An 18,628-nucleotide genomic window follows, 5' to 3' on the forward strand; every position below is an offset into this window, starting at 1 on the left:
TAATTTAGGTTCACTCAGTCCAACCATTTTCTACTTCACATTGGTGAGGTGGATCACCATACTGCAATTGTATTGAGGATTTATTTACCCAGGTTTCAGTTGGAGGACTCTGGAGAAAGACTCAAGAATTTCAAAAGGCTTTGTGATTTTTGTCTTGAAATGGTTTGAAGTGGCACGGTTGCAGTTTACCTGCTTTTTGTATAAATCTCTCTCTTAATCTCAATTTGATTTGTAACTTTAACCTAATTTATAGGCCGTCAGAGTGGCATTTCTTCAGCTATTGAAGTGATCGGGAGTTCACGGTAGATATTCTGCAAGTCTTTTCAGTAAACAGTCAGTGTTAATCCTGCAGCACGCTAACTCTTTACTCCACATATACAGTTTATAAGTTGCCGTACATAGGAAGCATGGGCCTGCTTGTTTTTTTTTTTTTTTTAAACCCTTCAGCATTCGCAACTTTTGTTCCCTTATTACCCAACAAGCCCCCTTGATTTAGTTGGCACAAGGGATGGGAGACTAGTAAGAGTTGGGATCAGAGACTAGTAAGAGTTGGACAGGATGGCCAAGTCATTCTTCACAAATGGCACGTTCTAGGGTTGTGGCTGGGAAAGAAAAGCACACATTAATTGCTGAAACAACATTACTGTGGGGATTTGAATCCACAGCTCACTTGTACATGAAACATGACTACTATCATTTCAATAATTGAAAAACACATGTGCATTGTCTGGAGAACTCCTTTCAATAAACTGTGTAATTTAGGCTAAGCAGCAGCTGGCAGTGAGTTACAAGGCAGGAACTCAACTGAGCTGCCAATGAAAATGAGCAGAACCTTGATGTTAAATTACTGCCTTCAACTCACCACCAGACATCTTTTACACTTGATAATACACAGACTGCAGTGTTAGGTGGCATGTATACTGAACAAGAGGAAGTATCATGAAGGTGAAAAATTAATAAGATTATAATGACACAAGGTGAATATACATAGGATAATGCAACAGGTGTCACCGATTTTTTTGCCAGCAGAATATAGTAGACATTATTACACATCATAAACTGTAATGCATAGCTCTAAACAAGCCTGGTGCTGGTGAGTAGAAGCTGGACACATTTTTTCTTCATTTGCCGTTCCTTGCGGGTTATAACCTTCTCCATAATTCTCATCAATGCTGCCACAAACGTCGCACATTGCACCGATTCCAGCCCTTTCCCCATCTCCCTCCACGCCCACTGTCTCACGTTCCCATCTCCCTCCACGCCCACTGTCTCACGTCCCCATCTCCCTCCACGCCCACTGTCTCACGTTCCCCATCTCCCTCCACGCCCACTGTCTCACGTTCCCATCTCCCTCCACGCCCACTGTCTCACGTTCCCCATCTCCCTCCACGCCCACTGTCTCACGTTCCCATCTCCCTCCACGCCCACTGTCTCACGTTCCCATCTCCCTCCACGCCCACTGTCTCACGTTCCCATCTCCCTCCACGCCCACTGTCTCACGTTCCCATCTCCCTCCACGCCCACTGTCTCACGTTCCCATCTCCCTCCACGCCCACTGTCTTACGTTGAGCCAGACTGTTCATAACCTCAGCGCCCTATTCAATGGCGTTCAGCTTCCGATCTCATATCCTCTCCATCGCAAAGGTTGGATACGCCCACCTCTGAAACATCGCCCGCTTCCGTCCCTACCTCAGCCGATCACTGCCGTTGCCACCTACAGACTCGACCATTCCAATGCTCTCCTGACTTCTCTCCCATCTTCGACCCTCCGTAAACGTCAGCTCATCTAAAACTCTCTGCTGCCTGCATCCTATCCTGCACCAAATCTCAATCGCCCATCACCCCTGACCTCGTTGATATACATTGGCTCCCGCGCCAATGCCTTAAATAAAAAATTCTCGTCCTGCTTAAAGCCTTTCATAGGCTCGTGCATCCCCATCTCTGTATCTTCCACCAGCCATACAATTATCCCTCCCGCCAAACTCTTCCTTCACCCCACCATTGACAGCCATGCTTGGAGTCGCCTAAGCCCAAAGAGTGAGTGAATGTATATTTAAGATTTGACAACAAACCACCTAGATCATTTTTAACGAGGAGTAATTGCACATTTTTGCTTACCTCTTTTGTATGGGTTTCCAGTAGCTTGTCAATCTGTGATGTTTGTGAACTTGATAGTGCTGTTGCCAGGGGAACCCGCCGTTCTTCCCTGATGGGCGTCCGTTCTACCTGCTGCCAGTGCTCTTCAATTTCGGCGTGTACCTTTTGCCTCCGGTCCAGCGGCGGCGAGGAACTGGCTGCTTCGAATTCCATCCTGCTTGCATCAGCTGAGCTCGAGCCTGCTGTTCCAGTCACAGCCTCGTATCTTTTTCTACGTTCCTCGCGCCGTTTAGTCCGTTCCCAATCGTTCAGGTCTGATGGAGGTGAACCGAATCTCTCCAAATGGCTGTCACATAAATCTGACTTTGCTGCTCTCTCTTGTGCTAAGGCTTGTGCTATTGGCCTGAATTCTGCCCAGTCAAAAGTTTTTGACCTGCCCTCTCTCCTCCTTTCACGCGCTCGGCTTTTTCGCTGCCCTGTCTCTTTGTCCACAGAAGAAGTTTCAGACGATGGAGAGTCTGATTTGCTATCATAATGTGGAGTTGTATCTGGGAGCATCACAACACACTGTTCTTCTGGTAAGCTGATGGAACAAAACCACTGGACTGAAATTCCTTAAAATGCAATAATCTACATGTAATTATTTTGTGTATGTTTACTTCAGCTAGTGGCACTTCCACAATGCTAATCAGACACAGGTAAGAGAGCTATAGGACCTAAAAAATGTTTGGCATCAAATCTATTGAAATTATAAAATCACTTGAAGTTCAGACAAAATATTCTTAAATAATACATTTATGCAGCACTTCCTGTAATGAACTGCTATAGAACCTGCATAACAAGCAATAGTGAAAAGTTACAGTGAAGCACGTTCCTACCTGGCAACATCCGGTGCTGTTGAAGGACGGATATTTTTCATTAATGCCTGCATCCAATTGCGTCGGATACCAGCAGTCATCGCAGAAAGGGTAAACAAAGCTTCCTGGGTCTGTAAAATGAGATAAAGTCATCTGTATTATCCATAATATCTGTGCATTAGCCGCTTCTGCATCACTCCAGTCAAGCCAGCCAGTTATCTTAAATACTTAGTGACGAAAGGTTAATGAAGAGTTCAACATAGTGTAATTTGTAAGTTCCCCTGATTGGTCAGTGGTAATAAATATCATATGTTGTGGGACTGAACCAGACACACCTGGTTATTACCAGCTTCTATCAGCATCTACTCATCTCAGGCTCAACAACAGTGGGGACACTACCACTGGCCTCTGTTTATCTGGGCTTGAAGAGGGAAAGCCAGCCAGTGATCTCCCTCTCTCTGGAAAGTGTGCACGTAGGCATCAGAACATGATCAGGTCCGGCTATGACACTCCATTGAGTTATATAAAGAACTGCCACTTGTGTGAGATACCAGAGGGCTGCCAGTGCTCGTGGAACTGTACCTAGTATGAGTTATCATCTCCCAGCCTGAGGATCGGGGAGAAAGAGAGAGAATATATTTGTTCAGAGAACAGATCTTGGTTTGCAAGCGCCTCCAAAGTGCTAACTTATCTCCCATTATTATTTTTTTATGGAACGTAACCCTAATTAGACGGAGTTCTTAAACCGCTTAATTGAGAAATTGTCTCTCAGACATTAATTTCTGAGCACCGCCATAACATGTCCATGAAATCAATCCGGTTTAATGCCGTATTAATCTTTTTATTTATTAAGATTGATGAAGCTATCACTTTAAATTGAGTACTGCAGAATTGGTTTAGCTATGTTGAAAGAGAAATCCACATTCCCATGTCTGGCTGGAATTTAAAGACCATTTCAGGTACCTCAGACACTGGCTGGGAAAGGTAGAGGTTAGAATATGCAAGTTATCATCAGACAATGACAATGTCCCTTCAAACGCAGTTGGAACAGGAAGTTGTGATCGTTTCAGAAACCCGTTTACAGAGTAACAGATTGCTAATCCCAGCCAGCGAGGTCGCGCTGCATCTTTTGTTTGACAAGCAGCAATCTTAAACGCCTGTAAAATCTAAAGTATGCAACTCGGTTTTTAGAGCAAGGGATGTCCAATTGGTGCTTTTAGGAGAGGTGATCAATTCACAGCTCTACGTCCAGGAAAAAAATAATTTTGGCAGCTTTTAGCCAGTCCAAGGAGTTCTACGGTTTATCTGCACTGTAGCCTGTGTAGAGTTGAGCACAGGATGACTGAGGGGTTCAGTCTCATGTATAAAACTTTGTATTACACATTCGAGTGCAATGTTATTAAGAAGGTCAGTGAGGTGTCATGTCTTACTATTTTGTGAAATCAGGAGTTATAAGTGAAAACGCTGCAATCTAGTAGAATCTGCTCTGTTCTTTATTTACTAATGTGTAAGTATTATTTTTAAGTAAACCTGATTGATACACTATAGCCTAAGTCCTGCACACTTGATAGTGCCTATTCTTCCATTATCTGAAGAGTAGAAGGGCAAGAGACAACTCGTATAATTTCCAGTGAGAAAATTACAGCAACAAGTACAGTGCTCTGTTTAATCCAGGGCAACACTGCTTTATTAAATATGATGCATATAAGCTCACACTTTGGTTTGTAGGATGCAGGATGCGAGGGTTCGCTTACAGGGGGGCGCCTCTGCATGGAGCATGAGAACACTATCTAGTGCAGAATGAAAAATATAACCATGGCATTGTTTGACCTCTAGGTGTAGATTCTTCTAATCCAATATTATGGTGTGGTGTACCCTGTATGGTACAGTACATTAACATTAGGAACTGTTGTTGTGAAACTTCAAGAAATACATTTGCCATTTAAATGTTGAAGTAAATTCTTGAACTGATGAACAGAAAGCAAGATACAGTTAATGATGACATTTCAAATATATGAACTGTTATGATTGTAGCAAGAGATAACAATTAATACCACATCTATGCTTCTACCAGTGGAGTTGGGATCACAAACACACTCACTCACTAGTTAGTTATCTTCCAAAGTTATTAACAAATAGGGAACTTAGCTCCTTTAAAGAGGAAGGCACATTTTATTTATTTATTCATTTTATATTGAAATAAAACATAATCACAAAAAGCTGGGAGCAGTTTCCCCAGGACTTGGGTGGCTCTTGTTCCGTTTGAAGTTGTGGCCCTGTTGCCACTCTGGGGTGCTCAGTGGGTGACGTCACCAGAGCGGGTCTCCGTAGAAGTCAAGAAGTTGATACCCCCCCCCCCCCCGAAGTATTTTTGAGTATAGTGTGTGTGCGTGCGTGTGTGTGTGCGTGTCCCAATATATATGAGGTTCACGCCACCTAGACTCTTTTTTAAAGCTGCTGCATGAATGTCTCATCACTAAAAAAAAAAAAAAAAAAACCTCGACTATAGTAGGTACTCATTAAAATGCAGTCTTTGGGATATGCTATTTTAGCATGTGCAGTAACACAGACGCCTGGAGCTGTACGTACACAAATCTTTGAAGGTGGCAGGACAAGTTGAGAAGACTGTTAAAAAAAGCATAGGGGATCCTAGGCCGTATAAAGAGAGATATAGAATACAAAAACAAGGAATTTATGCTAAACCTTTATAAATCACTGGTTAGGCCCCAGCTGGAGTATCGTGTACAATTCCAGCACCACACAACACACATTTAAGGTTATTGGCAAAAGAGCCAGAGGCGAGATGAGAAGAATTTTTGTTTTACGCAGCGAGTTGTGATGATCTGGAATGCACTGCCTGAAAGAGTGGTGGAAGCAGATTACATCAAATTACAACACAGAAACAGGCCTTTCGGCCCAACAGATCTATGCCGCTGTTTTTGCGCCACACGAACCTCCTCCCACCTTAGTTCATCTCACCCCATCAGCCTATCCTTCTGTTCCTTTCTCCCTCATGTACTTATCTATCTGCCCTTTAAAGAGGATGCTGCAGTGACACCCACATCCCGAACACAAATATAAAATAGGAATAGGAAGAGAATTATGTGGAGTATAAACAGCAGCACAGCCTAGTTTGGCTGAATGGCCTGTTTCAGTGCTGTATATTCGATGAAATTTTATATAAAAAGGTGAGATCAGCTAAATCCAAGAATCAAATCTGGGAATGGCCTGAATATGCAGTGGAGTTTACATGCAAGAAGCTAGCCTTACATTGCCATAATTCACTGCACAGTATCAGCTCAATCTGAAGAAAGGAAATATGCCATTGTAAACAAAAAATCAGATGAACAAACTGGGATTACTGATGAGTGGGAGGTTAAAAAGAATCCTAGTTCAATCTCTCAAACACACAGGGTGTTTCTCTACATATATACGGACAGTAAAACAACACTGAAAGACGAGATTCAATAATAACTTTCAAAAGGGAATTGGATAAATACTTGAAGGGGAAAAAATTGCAGGGCTGTAGGGAAAGAGCAGGGAGTTTAGATAGCTCTTTCAAAGAGCCAGCACAGGCACGATGGGCCGAGTGACGACCTTTTCTGCTGCATCATCCTATGATTCTATCATATACAAAAAGCAAGTTATAGCGATGGTATGGTACAACCTTAAATACAAATCTTCAATTAGTGCACGCCATAAGCAATGTATCAGAAGTTGTGGTATATGAGGGTAACATAGCTGAGTACATGTCGAGGAGTACATTTTCAGAATCATTTAAAATGATCAACTTACATGGATTTGGAAGCCATAGTTTCGCTGGACCTGATATTCAGTTATATTGTAGCAAGTAGATAAATCAATTTCGCCATCCAGATCTGATGCCTGGGTGAGAAAAAAGAGAGAATAGGTTAATCAATTTGGTGATCAATGGTGAATCAGAAATCAATGTCTGATTTTCATTTCAGAAAATATAACAGCCGTCAGAACAGAGGAACCAAAAACATCACAAAACCCTTGGCTCAACAGCTTAAAGCTAAAATCATGCCAGATAATTTTCAGTGATATGTCCTAGATTCTGCTCGGAGCTGAACCAGATTATTCTCAACCACGGCTTCCTTTTTGACCCCGCGCTGAACTTCCGATCCTCTCCATCACAAAAAGACCACCAACATCCACCTCGGTAACATTGCCCATCTCCACCCCTGCCTCAGCTTATCTGTTGCTGAAACCCTCGTCCATTGTTACCTCCAAACTGAACTGTTCCAATGTTCTCCTGGCTGACCTCCCATCTTCCACCCTCCATAAACTCGAGCTCATCTGCTGTCCTTATCCTAACCAACACCAAGTCTCGTTCCCCCATCACCCATGCGCTCTGACCTACACAGGCCAACGCCTCGATTTTTAAATTCTCATCCTCGTGTTCAAATCCTCCATGGTCTTGCCCTCCGTATTGACATCGAAGAAGACAGACAAAATAACATATTTTTTGCATTCAGTATCTTGATGACTAATGAGACCACTTATTTGCTAGGAATAAACGTCCACAGATTGAACAGTGGATCCTGGATACACCAGGTTGGGGGTCTTGATATTTCAGGCGAGACTTCCTCAGCTGGCGTTTACATTCAGCATCGACAATTCAACAAGCCTCATAAGTAGGAGGTGACTTCATGAATGGTTTATCACCGTGCTTATCTTAAGCAATTTGTTCCCACTTATGGACGTCTATTTTTCATCATTTCAAAGTTACTTTTAAGCAGTCTTTAGATCGCAACACAACCCTCCAGGTGCTCTGCATTTCAACTCTGGCATCTCCCACTCCCTTCGTTCCACCATTGGCGGCTGTGCCTTCAGCTGCTTTGGACCTAAGCTCTGGAATTCTCTCCCTAAACCTCTCCACCTCTCTCTCCTCAAAACCTAACCTCATTGACCAAGCTTTTAGTCACCCGCCCTCATATTTCCTTCTTTGGATCAGTGTCAGTGTTTGTCTTATTATGTTCCTGTGAAGCGCCTTGGGACGTTTGCCTATGGGAAAGGCGCTATATAAATGCAAGAAGTTGTTGTTGTAAGCTGGCCTAATAATCATACTAATCTTGCAATACTCTAGGTCATCATAGCAGCAATTAAATTGCACATAACTGACTGGACAAAAAAAAAAGACCACATGTTTGAACTCAAGCTTCATAACAAATGGTGTTTTTCCGTCTTGGCGTTAGGTACACTTATTCAGCTTAGTTGCCAACTTTGGTAAGAATGCACAGTGCAGCAGTTTTACTGCTGGCACAGAGGACAGGAAATTGATTATAGTACACACCACATGCTTTGTTTATTAAGCACCTGTCAGATTGGGATGTTCATAAACTGTTTAATTGAAAGTTTTCTCATTTATTAAGTGCAGAGATAGTTTCAAACACCATTCAAAATCTGTGACACTTCCAATACAAAAACAATCAGCCAGGAGTCCTGCTCCTGATTGTGACCCAATGACCTGTGCTGGAAAAGAGAGTGAACGTGGTCTATGTCAGGATTGGCTGTGACGACCGTACTGCCAAATAACCTGCCAACGCTCATTCTCAAGGCCGACTCATTGTTCCTTATCGGGCAAGATACCGAAGGTCTGCCAACACTCCGGTGGAACTGTACCTCAGCATGAGTCTGCACCTTTGTAAGGGAAGGGAGAATAGTGGAGAGGAGAAAGACAAATATTGGTAGCCTAAATTGAGACACCTCTGAAGTGTCGTGCAAATGAATATAACAAAGCAATGTTCCTGCTAATTTTATTTTGGGTGCGCGGCCCCTTTAACGGGCTGCATGGCCCATTCAAATTTTTGCACATGTGCGGTTTTTCCATTTTAAAGCCGCTGAGCGGGACCTCCAGACCACTGTGTGGCCGCACTTAATGGGATCATTGTAACAAAACATTATACTTTGGACTGAAACTCAAATTAACCAAAGTGCCTCGAGTGAATCTTCTGGCCATTGAGATATCAATACAAAAGTTCAAAAAAGCCTCATTCTGATGTACTAATTTAACTAAATGGAAACCCTCCAGATTAGAAAACTGCGTTAGTCACCAAATAACTTTGCTGAGAACTGACTGGCATGTGATTATCACGAGCACTAAATCAGAGTTCTGATTATCATTCGTACCTCTTTCCGAGTAGCTGCTGCTAAGCCGCCCTTAGCAGGCCCACTCAGAAAGCTCCTAGCCCCTCCTTCGCTGCCAGAGTGCTTCCAGCCTCAACTACAACGGTGTAGTTTTATTTTAGAACCATTTTCAATCCATATTTTTGCTCCAACTGGATAAGTAAATCATATTTTAAAACAGTGCAGTCTAAGGCTGAGGCTGCCTTTGGGAAAATGAGACTACAACCCTGTTTACACTGACAGCTGGAGCCAAATACCTGTTCACTTCCAAATCCTAGTGTAAAGATGGAAGATTTTTGGCACTCCTGAAAGGTCCTGTGATACGTTTCATGTCAAAGCCAATTTAGAAACAGGGAAGAGTAAATAATCGTTAGATTCATGTTGTATAGGAAAATTGGTCAGTACTAACACAAACTAGGGACATCAGTTTTATTTAGAGACATTTGCATGCCTAAATGGGATTGAAAATGATCTTTTCACCTCCTGACTGACAGGGTGAAGTTGACCTAAAATAAAATTTAAAAATGCTGGGAACACTAAGCAGGTCAGGCAGCACCTGTGGAGAGAAAAACAGAGTTAACAAGCCAGATCTTGCTGGAAAATAACAGCGTGTTACCAACGCACGCCGTTATTAATGCGCAAATCGGCCAGCATGTTCAGGGGATTGAGAGGTGCTGTGAGTTGCGAATCTTCAGAAGTTGCTGGCTGATTTACGCTGTTCGCTTCGCACAAACAGCATCTTGCCCTTGGTTTCCACTTGATTTTTAAGAACTTGCTAGATTTGCACCTTAATTGACCATAAAACGCGCCACAGAAAGTTAAATCTGGTAATTAAGAGCATAAGCACCCTTTTAATGGTGCTATAAGTTTTAATGCAATTCCAATCAACCTTTCTGCTCAGAAAGGGAACAATTTAAATAGTTCAATCTCATTCCTGCATATAGTCAATTGCAGTTAGATATTTAAAAAGTCAAATTTAAAATATGTTTTAATTTTTTTCTTACTTTTCCTTTGTCTCTTTTGTTGTCTCTTAATCCAATATTTCATTCCCACATTTCTCTGTCTGTACCGGATTTGACTACTTCACTCTCCTTCACGCAGTTCTTCTGTTTCTTTCTCAATCCTTAAATCTCATTGGTTAAGGAGATGCACTGTTGGTTCCGCCATTCACTGAGGTCCCAGATGCCCCGTTGCCCTCGCTGCGCTGTTATCAACTCGCTCTTCCAGCAAGCTACAGCGCAAATTTTTTTTCGAGCTGAAGGGTGCAGGAAAAAGCCCAACTAACTAACTAACTGGCTAGCTGCAAGATACCCCGCTCCACAAGATATGGCCCAACATTTCAGGTCGATGATCTTTCATCAGAACTGGAAGATTTGAGGGATGAACAGCTTCTAAGCAAATACAGAGCCAGGGAAAGGACTGGCAGGAAAAGATCAAAAAGGGAAGGTCTATGATGGGGTGGAGGGCAGGAGTGACTAAAATACAGAACGGATGATGGTATAAGACAAAGGGAGGTGATAATGGGACAAGAATAGAAACAAAAGATGGGTCCAGAAGAGGTATAAATAATTACATCAGAATAGCAGAGAGAGAAGGAAGTATGGAAAATCTGGCAAAGGGCTTCTATGACACAGGAATGTGGTGGAAGAAAAACACGCGTAGATCCCAGGGGTGCAGACCACTCCGCTGGCCATATACCGATCAGGAATCCCCACACATATCGGTACACACCATCACAGACCTTTTCTTTTCCTGGCCAACTTTTCCCAGGCTCTATACTTCCTTAAAAACTGTTCATCTCGAACTTCTTCCAGTTCTGATGAAAGGTCATCAATCTGAAATGTTAATTTCGTATCTCTCCTCACATATGCTGCCTGACCTGCGGAGTGTTCCCAGTATTTTCTGTTTTTACTTCAGGTTATCAGCATCCGCAGTATTTTGCTTGATTTTTAGTGAAAATACCTTTGGCTGCAAGAGTCCCAATAGAAAAAAAAACTCTGGTGTCTCAGTTTCCAGTAAGTACAGCAATTCAGTCATAATAAAACAAGTCAGTATCACATTGCACTAAAATTAGTCGAATTAAGATGAGCCCTAGAATGACTTGCGTAGGGAATGAAAAAAAAAATCACACTGCTTCAGTCAAAGGTTGAGACTAAAGCAGCAATATATGGAACAGCATAACAACAACAACTTGCCTTTAATGTCATAAAACAGCCTAAGGCGGTTCACAGGAGCGTAATAAGACAAAAATTGATATCGAGCCAAAGAAGGAGGTGGCCAAAGTGGTAGGTTTTAAGAAGCATCTTAAAAGGAGAGAGAGAGGTGGAGAGGCTTAGGGAGTTTGGGGCCTAGACGGCTGAAGGCATGGCTGCCAATGGTGGGGCGAAGGAAGGGGGGATACACAAGAGGCCAGAGTTGGAGGAATGCAGAGTTCTCATAGGGCTGGAGGAGGTTACAGAGATAGGGAGGGGCGAGGCCATTCGAACACGAGGATAAGAATTTTTAAATCGAAGTGTTGGTGGGCCAGGAGCCAAAGTAGGTCAGCAGGCACAGGGGCGATGTGAGAAAGGGGTTTAGTGCGAGTTTTGGATGAGCTTAAGTTTATGTAGGGTGGAAGATGGGAGGCCAGTCAAGAGTGCATTGGAATAGTCGGGTCTGGGGGGTAACAAAAGCATGAATGAGATTTGAAGCAACAGATGGGATAAAAGAAAACAACAGCTACTGGACGACAATCAGGAGAACAAACTCTGGCCAACGACTCACCTCCCATACAGGGGTCATGTGGGTGAGGAACCAGAGGACAGCTAGCACCCATGAGACTGTACGCCAACAAAAGTCAAAGTCCAAGGAGATTGGAGAAAACTGGGGTAGGAAAAAAATACAAAGTATTCTCCCAGCCAACAGCTGAAGGGACAAATCCACAGCCCTGTAAAATCCAAGCATCACCCAAACCAAGTACCCAACAAGACTGTTAATTCAGCCAATGGCTCAGTTGGTAGCACCCGCGCCACTGAGTCAGAAGGTTATAGGTTCAAGTCCCACTCCAGAGACTTGAGCACACAAAATCTAGGCTGACACTCCAGTGCAGTACTGAGGGAGTGCTGCACTGCTGGAGGTGCTGCCTTTTGGATGAGACGTTAAACCGAGGCCCTGTCTGCCCGATCAGGTGGATGTAAAAGATCCCATGGCACTACTTTGAAGAAGAGTAGAGGAATTATCCTCGGTGTCCTGGCCTCAATCAACATCACTAAATCAGATCATCTGGTCATTATCACATTGCCGTTTGTGGGAGTTTGCTGTACGCAAATTGGCTGCCGTGTTTCCTACATTCCAAAAAGTACTTAATTGGCTTTAAAGCACTTTGGGGGGAAATTGGGTTGCTTTGCGCAAAGCAACCAGCACTCGGGCGCGGTGCCTCCCGTTAAATTCAGTGGGAGTTTAGCGGTGGTGCTAACCTGTAGCGCCCCGTGGCGCTGGCGATGATGTCATCGCCGTGCGCAGTGCCCCGACTTACCGCCGGACGCTATGTCCGACGGGGTCAGGGTAGCCTACCTGCGGCCAGGGAGGTGCAAGACGACCATTTTTGCTGCTGGCTCCCTACCAGCACCTGCCTATGCTCCTGTCCCCGGCCTCCTAACCCCCCCCCCAACGGAGTGCCGGCTGCGCTCCAAGGGCCTGGCACTTCTCGAGTGCCAGGCTCTTTTACCGGCACTCCAGATCCCTGGGGGCCCAGCTGGGCCCCGGGTCGCGCTGCGCAAGGCCCCTCCCCTTTAAGGGGAGGAAGACCTGCAATACCACGGCGTGGCGTGGCGGCACGTAGCGCCGCGATATTGACTCGCAGCGCTTCCAGTAGCACCCTGCTTCCCTCTTGGGGCACAACACTTATTTCTGGCGTGGGGGCGCTAATAGTAGCGCCCCGGCGAAGTTAGTGCCCCAAATGGGGCTCTACTCAATTTTTAGTCCCTTGGGACATCCGGTGGTCGTGAAAGGTGCTATATAAATGCAAGTCTTTCTTTCACCCCTATAACTTAAACCCCTGACAAGGAATGACCTTACCCTTGCCAGGCGGTCATGTGTGAAGAACAGTGTAGTATATAGGACCCTCAATGCATGTATCCGATAAGTACTGTGTAACCTAAAAAGTAGCATGTACCTCAGTCACTGCATTCTGCAATGACCCAAGAAAGGTGTAAATTTCTTGTGCAACTTAATATCTAAATATTTTTTTTTTTTTTTTTTTAAATAAAAGTACTGCCACCAAAATAACACTCCCATCAACAGCAAAGATGTATCCCAAAGACGACATAACTTAATAGAAAGGTTGGAAGGATGATAGCCAGTGGCTTAAAGCATGGGCTGTGTATTGTCCACTCTTGTTAAATGTTGTGCTCAGTGTTTAGGCACCGATGGATCATGTCGCAATAGAGAGATCATTAGTGGCTTTTGCTCTGAGCAGTGGATTAGTTCACTGTGAACCTTCGCTGAACCCAGCTGCCCTGGATTTATGCTAATACCTGTACAGGGAGATGACAGTTAACTAATTTGAACCTTTAATGCCCATGATAATAAATAGTAATGTGAAACTAGGCATCCCAGAAGTTCGTTGTGGTGAGCCAGTCCCATGATCACGATCCGAATGATCTTTTGCAGAAATCTGTTCCGTATTCAGAGGTTGAGAGTTTCACAGCAACTTCTTCATTTTAAGGGATTATGAAATGACATGAGTAAAACCAGTCCTTTTACTCATCTTCATTACCATAGAAGACAAAGGTTGTGTAATTTGGGCCATCAAATCTGGGTCCCTCAGATGGCTCAACTGAACCGTGCCATCAAAATGTAGGGGTACAGCCCGAAAACGCAGAGTATGCCCCCTTACAGACCCAAGCATCAGTTATGATCTGATGCCAACTGGTCACCAAGTATTAAATGCAGCCACCTCCCTTAGGGCTACTGTTGGTCCCTCAGTCTTGGGCTATTGATGGGGTGGGTGGCTTAAAATGTTGTCACAGCAATACGTGTTTGCGGTTACTTGGGACCAAAACTGATGTACTTGAATGTCAATCAGTGCGGATGACTGAAACCCACACTAGTTGGTAAAGAAGTGTCAATCGGAATATTGACAGTTAATCGAAGAGTCATCGAATTGGCAATTATAATCAATTTTTTTCCCCCCAGAACAAGAACCAATAACTAACAGGAGGCTTTGGAAAGAACATTCGCCAAATGCTCATGACTATAGTTGATTCAGCTTATAGTCGACACTGTAGCTCGACTTCAATGGAAATGAAAATCTGGAAATATGTGTAACGGGCGACTGATCCAATACTGCTCATTTTACACTATTGGCAAACGTTAAAATTAACCCCAGTGTCTATTTCTGCAGTGGGGATATCGATCAGTGCTCATTTTACTACAAGGGCGTTGATAGAAAATGCAATTATCATATACACATTATAAGAGCTGCCAAATCAAGTACAGGATTGTTCGCCTATCCCCATCTGGTTTCTGAATAATTTCCAAACATAGTGCTTACGTCCTCAGCAATCGAGTCCTTGTAGTAGCGCAGGCTATGGTCAGTCAGTACGAACCAGTATTTCTTCCACTGAAAAGCATAAAATAAAATTCATGACCAACAAATAACATGCATTAAAATACTTGCACAGAGAACTTGTTTTCTGATTAATGGCAAATAGCATTTAACATTCCAGAAAACGCTCTGAACATAGATCAACTTTATTAACATGCAATTGAAATCCAGGAAACGAACTGCGCGACTATGTACCAATGCATTAGTAAAAAATATTCACAAAATTTGCAAAAAGCAGAGTGCTTTCAATTAACTTGTTTAACATTTCTCTCTGCCCGCCCACCGCCCCCACCGGAACAGAGTTACACAGGTGCCCATTACCTCCAGTACCTGCGCAAGTGGCAATCATTAACTTTCAAGCCTTAGTGCTGGCAGGTGACTTAACCTTGGGGGACGGGGAGATCACCCGTGATCCACACAGGATCACTCGATAGTGATCAGGAGTGGGAATTTTTCTCTCCTTAACCCAGGGACATTGAGGCTAATTGCAGCACCACTACCGCTGCCCTGGCTGAGATCAACTAATTCAGCACAGACTGGGGATTGGACCTGGGGTCTTCCTAGTCTATAGGGATCAGCTACTCAGCTGACATACATCTTAATGGCTCGTTATATTGACCAGTGGTTTGGAATTTTACTAAACTCCTTTAGTAACAACTCCCTCTAAGTTTTCATCCATGGTAGAGACGACTCTTCATCTGAAAGGATAGGCAGATGTCTCATACCAGGCCACAAGCAAAGCTACTTAAGTCACACAAGATGGCACAGGACAACCTGCCCTATTATAATCTTTCATTCCTTGTTCTCTGTGTCTAAACAACTGGTCTTCATTCACTGCCTATGTAAATTCAAGTTGTTCTTGCCTTTCCTGGATGGCTCAGCCAGGAACTCAGTCAGTGATCACATGGGGCTAACCCACTTGCTGGCACTGCATGGCAGAGTGGTTGTACTTAATCATATTGCCCAACTTGGGGATAAAATGTGTTACAAAAATATTACTGCAATTATTATATGTTTCTCTTTCTCTCCTCATGGTACCAACTCATTTTGAGATATGGCTCTGTAAGCACTTGCCGTCTCCAAAACATAGGCCAAGCAGCCATTTTGTGTTAGAGGCTGGACAGAAGAATGTTGGCAGTCTGTTTGACTGTGCCAGTTATCATTGCCGGGCATGATCCTATTCTCACAGGAACATTTTAAGCAGTATGCAGTTATTAAGAGCAGTAACCCAGATGATTTTTCCCTTTCCTATTCCAGAGACACTGAAGCCATTTGTATACCTCCTACCATATTTTCAATTTTGAACAAGCCAAAATATTTCAATTATTGACATTTTTTCAATATATCCATTTGAATACTTTTTCAATATTGCAAGGTCAGAATATTGACTATCGCAGGTACATGTTTAGAATATATAACAATCATTTATTTGAATAAATCTTCTGCGGTTATATGTTTCAGCACCTACTTCATAAACTATGAATATAAAATTAACCATAAACAGAGTGAGGGAAATGTATGAAGAAACTGCCCTACTGTGATTATATTAGTTGACTTGGAAACTTAAGCACAGAGTCTGATTAGTGCAGTTTCAAGGATGCAGAGATTTATAAGCATTGGCATGGTTAGGGTTTTCACAGAATCACAGAAACCCCACAGTGCAGATAGAGGCCATTTCGGCCCATCGAGCCTGCACCGACACATATCCCACCCGATCCCCGTAACCCCTACACCAACACGTAACCCCACGTATTTAATCCCCTAACACTAAGGGTCAATTTATCATAGCCAATCAACCTATCCCGCACATCTTTGGACTGTGGGAGGAAACCGGAGCACCCGGAGGAAACCCACGCAAACACGGGGAGAATGTGCAAACTCCACACAGACAGTCACCCGAGGCCGGATTCGAACCCGGGTCCCTGGCGCTGTGAGGCAACAGTGCTAACCACTATGCCACTGTTGAAGTAGGGACCATCTTAGACGGGCCAGTCCTGTCCTTCATCCAGTGCCTATACAGACATGGTTCCAAAAGGGGTCACTCAATATCAATCAAGAACATGAAACCGAGCTGCATTTTCCTCTTCCCAAGCCATGGATACTGAAGCCCACTGCAGCACCATCTTATCATCTCCTTAGCCACGATAGGATAACATAAACCAAGGATCCAAACTAGGATTTTGCTCATCTGACAGCTCAGAAAAGATGGGTGTAAACATGACACAATGAAGTTTATTGCACCAACATGTTACTTGTGTATAACGTCACTGAAATGATGTAGAGTCTTCCCTCCCTACTCAAATAAAAAGGGCTGTTAAATACTTCATTTTAAAATGAAGACAGTACCTCTTCAAAATGCTCAACACCCTAATGAAGGCATTAGTATTTCAAAAAGTAGCTTAAGTATATTAATCCTTTTGAAAGTGCCTGATTTTCCATACAAATTTTTGCAAGTATGTTTTTAAATGTAGTTCCACTTTCCCCCTACCCTAGGTCCCTTAATGTATTAAATATTCATCAAAGCAATCAGTCTGCTCAGAGACCAGAGAAAAGGTCAGTACTGACGCTTGGCTCCAGCTTTGCATTAGTCTGAAGAGTCACACAGGTGGCCTTTCTGTGTAATACTGTACCCAGTTAACCCTAGGGTCAACATTAGCCGATCATCTCTTGATGGTAGGTTGTAGCATTTCAGTCACTGGGCCCTTGTGGTTCATTTTGTTTTCACTTTTCCTATCTCCTGAACTGTTAATTTAAATAATATAATCAACTTAATATCATTAGGTTTGGATGAAAGGCTTTGTGAAGAACTTGTATTTTTCAAAAACAGCCAACTGTTTCAAATGAAATACAATTTCTGTACTAACCACAACAAACTACTTTTAATGTCTACAGAATAATAATTAAAAATTGAAACTACTGGTATGTTCTACTTCAAACGCTACATTCGACTAAATGGCGTCTAGTACCCAACTGTAATTTAGAATTAATTTTCTGTCTAAAACCAATGCACACAGAAATCTGTTGCAAGCATAAAATTCCAAAGTACCATTTCCTTTCAAACAATTGATAAATTAAATCAGGGTTATTAGGGTAGTTCAGTGATGCAGGATACAACTCGATTCCCATGATTACTTACATGATGAATCCCTAATATCAGTTACATTATCCAAGAGCTTCCCAAATAGGGTGAACGGAATAAGTGGAGACAATCAACTAGAATTACAGTGAGTAATGAGACACAGGGCAGTGTAGCAATGGCAGAAGGCTGTGAGCTGCTCATCTGGTTTGCTTCTTGGTTGGGGAATTGTTTATGGGGCAGCAGAAATAAACTTCAGTTACTATTGCAAGCGGAGGATCTGAAAATGAGCACTACATTTTCACCTCCAAGCTTTACAAATGCTCAAAAAAATTGTGGCCCTGATTGAGAAGCACTGTAGTCCACTCCTCAATCACCCCCAACAGCCCTTCTCCTTCACCTGGCACCTTCCCGTGCAAGCGCAGGAGATGCAACACATGCCCTTTTACCTCCTCCCTTCCCACTGTCCAGGGCCCCAAACACCCCTTCCAGGTGAAACAGCGATTTACTTGCACTTCTTGCAATTTAATATACTGTATTCGCTGCTCACGATGCGGTCTCCTCTACATTGGGGAGATCAAACGCAGATTGGGTGACCACTTTGCAGAACACCTCTGTTCAGTCCGTAAGGGTGACCCTGAGCTTCTGGTCACCTGTCACTTTAATTCTCCGCTTCACCCCCACTTTGATCTCTCTGTCCTCGACCTATTACATTGTTCCAATGAAGCTCAACGTAAGCTCGAGGAACAGCACCTCATCTTTCGATTAGGCACTTTACAGCCTTCCGGACTCAATATCGAGTTCAACAATTTCAGGTAATAATCCCTGCCCCCCATTTTTCATGCAGTATGATTTTGCCAT

At 43.3% G+C, this 18,628-nt stretch overlaps 1 protein-coding gene across 5 annotated transcripts in view; it reads right to left on the minus strand.

The window, feature by feature from the left end:
• Nucleotides 1-18,628, minus strand: part of LOC147102652 (uncharacterized) — a 449,465-nt gene that overhangs the window by 82,106 nt on the left and 348,731 nt on the right. For all 5 annotated transcript variants that reach the window (XM_085963336.1, XM_085963337.1, XM_085963338.1 and 2 more), the window contains 4 exons: nt 14,638-14,706; nt 6,750-6,839; nt 2,976-3,085; nt 2,119-2,680 (listed from right to left, as the gene is read on the minus strand). In XM_085963336.1, coding sequence (XP_085819462.1) covers nt 2,119-2,680; nt 2,976-3,085; nt 6,750-6,839; nt 14,638-14,706 — 831 coding nt within the window. The remainder of the gene's footprint in view (nt 1-2,118; nt 2,681-2,975; nt 3,086-6,749; nt 6,840-14,637; nt 14,707-18,628) is intronic.

Source organism: Somniosus microcephalus, chromosome 21 (genome assembly GCF_052327205.1).
Source record: "Somniosus microcephalus isolate GS21.2 chromosome 21, FLI_Smic_1.0, whole genome shotgun sequence".
In the NCBI taxonomy this organism is placed as follows: Eukaryota; Metazoa; Chordata; class Chondrichthyes; order Squaliformes; family Somniosidae; genus Somniosus; species Somniosus microcephalus.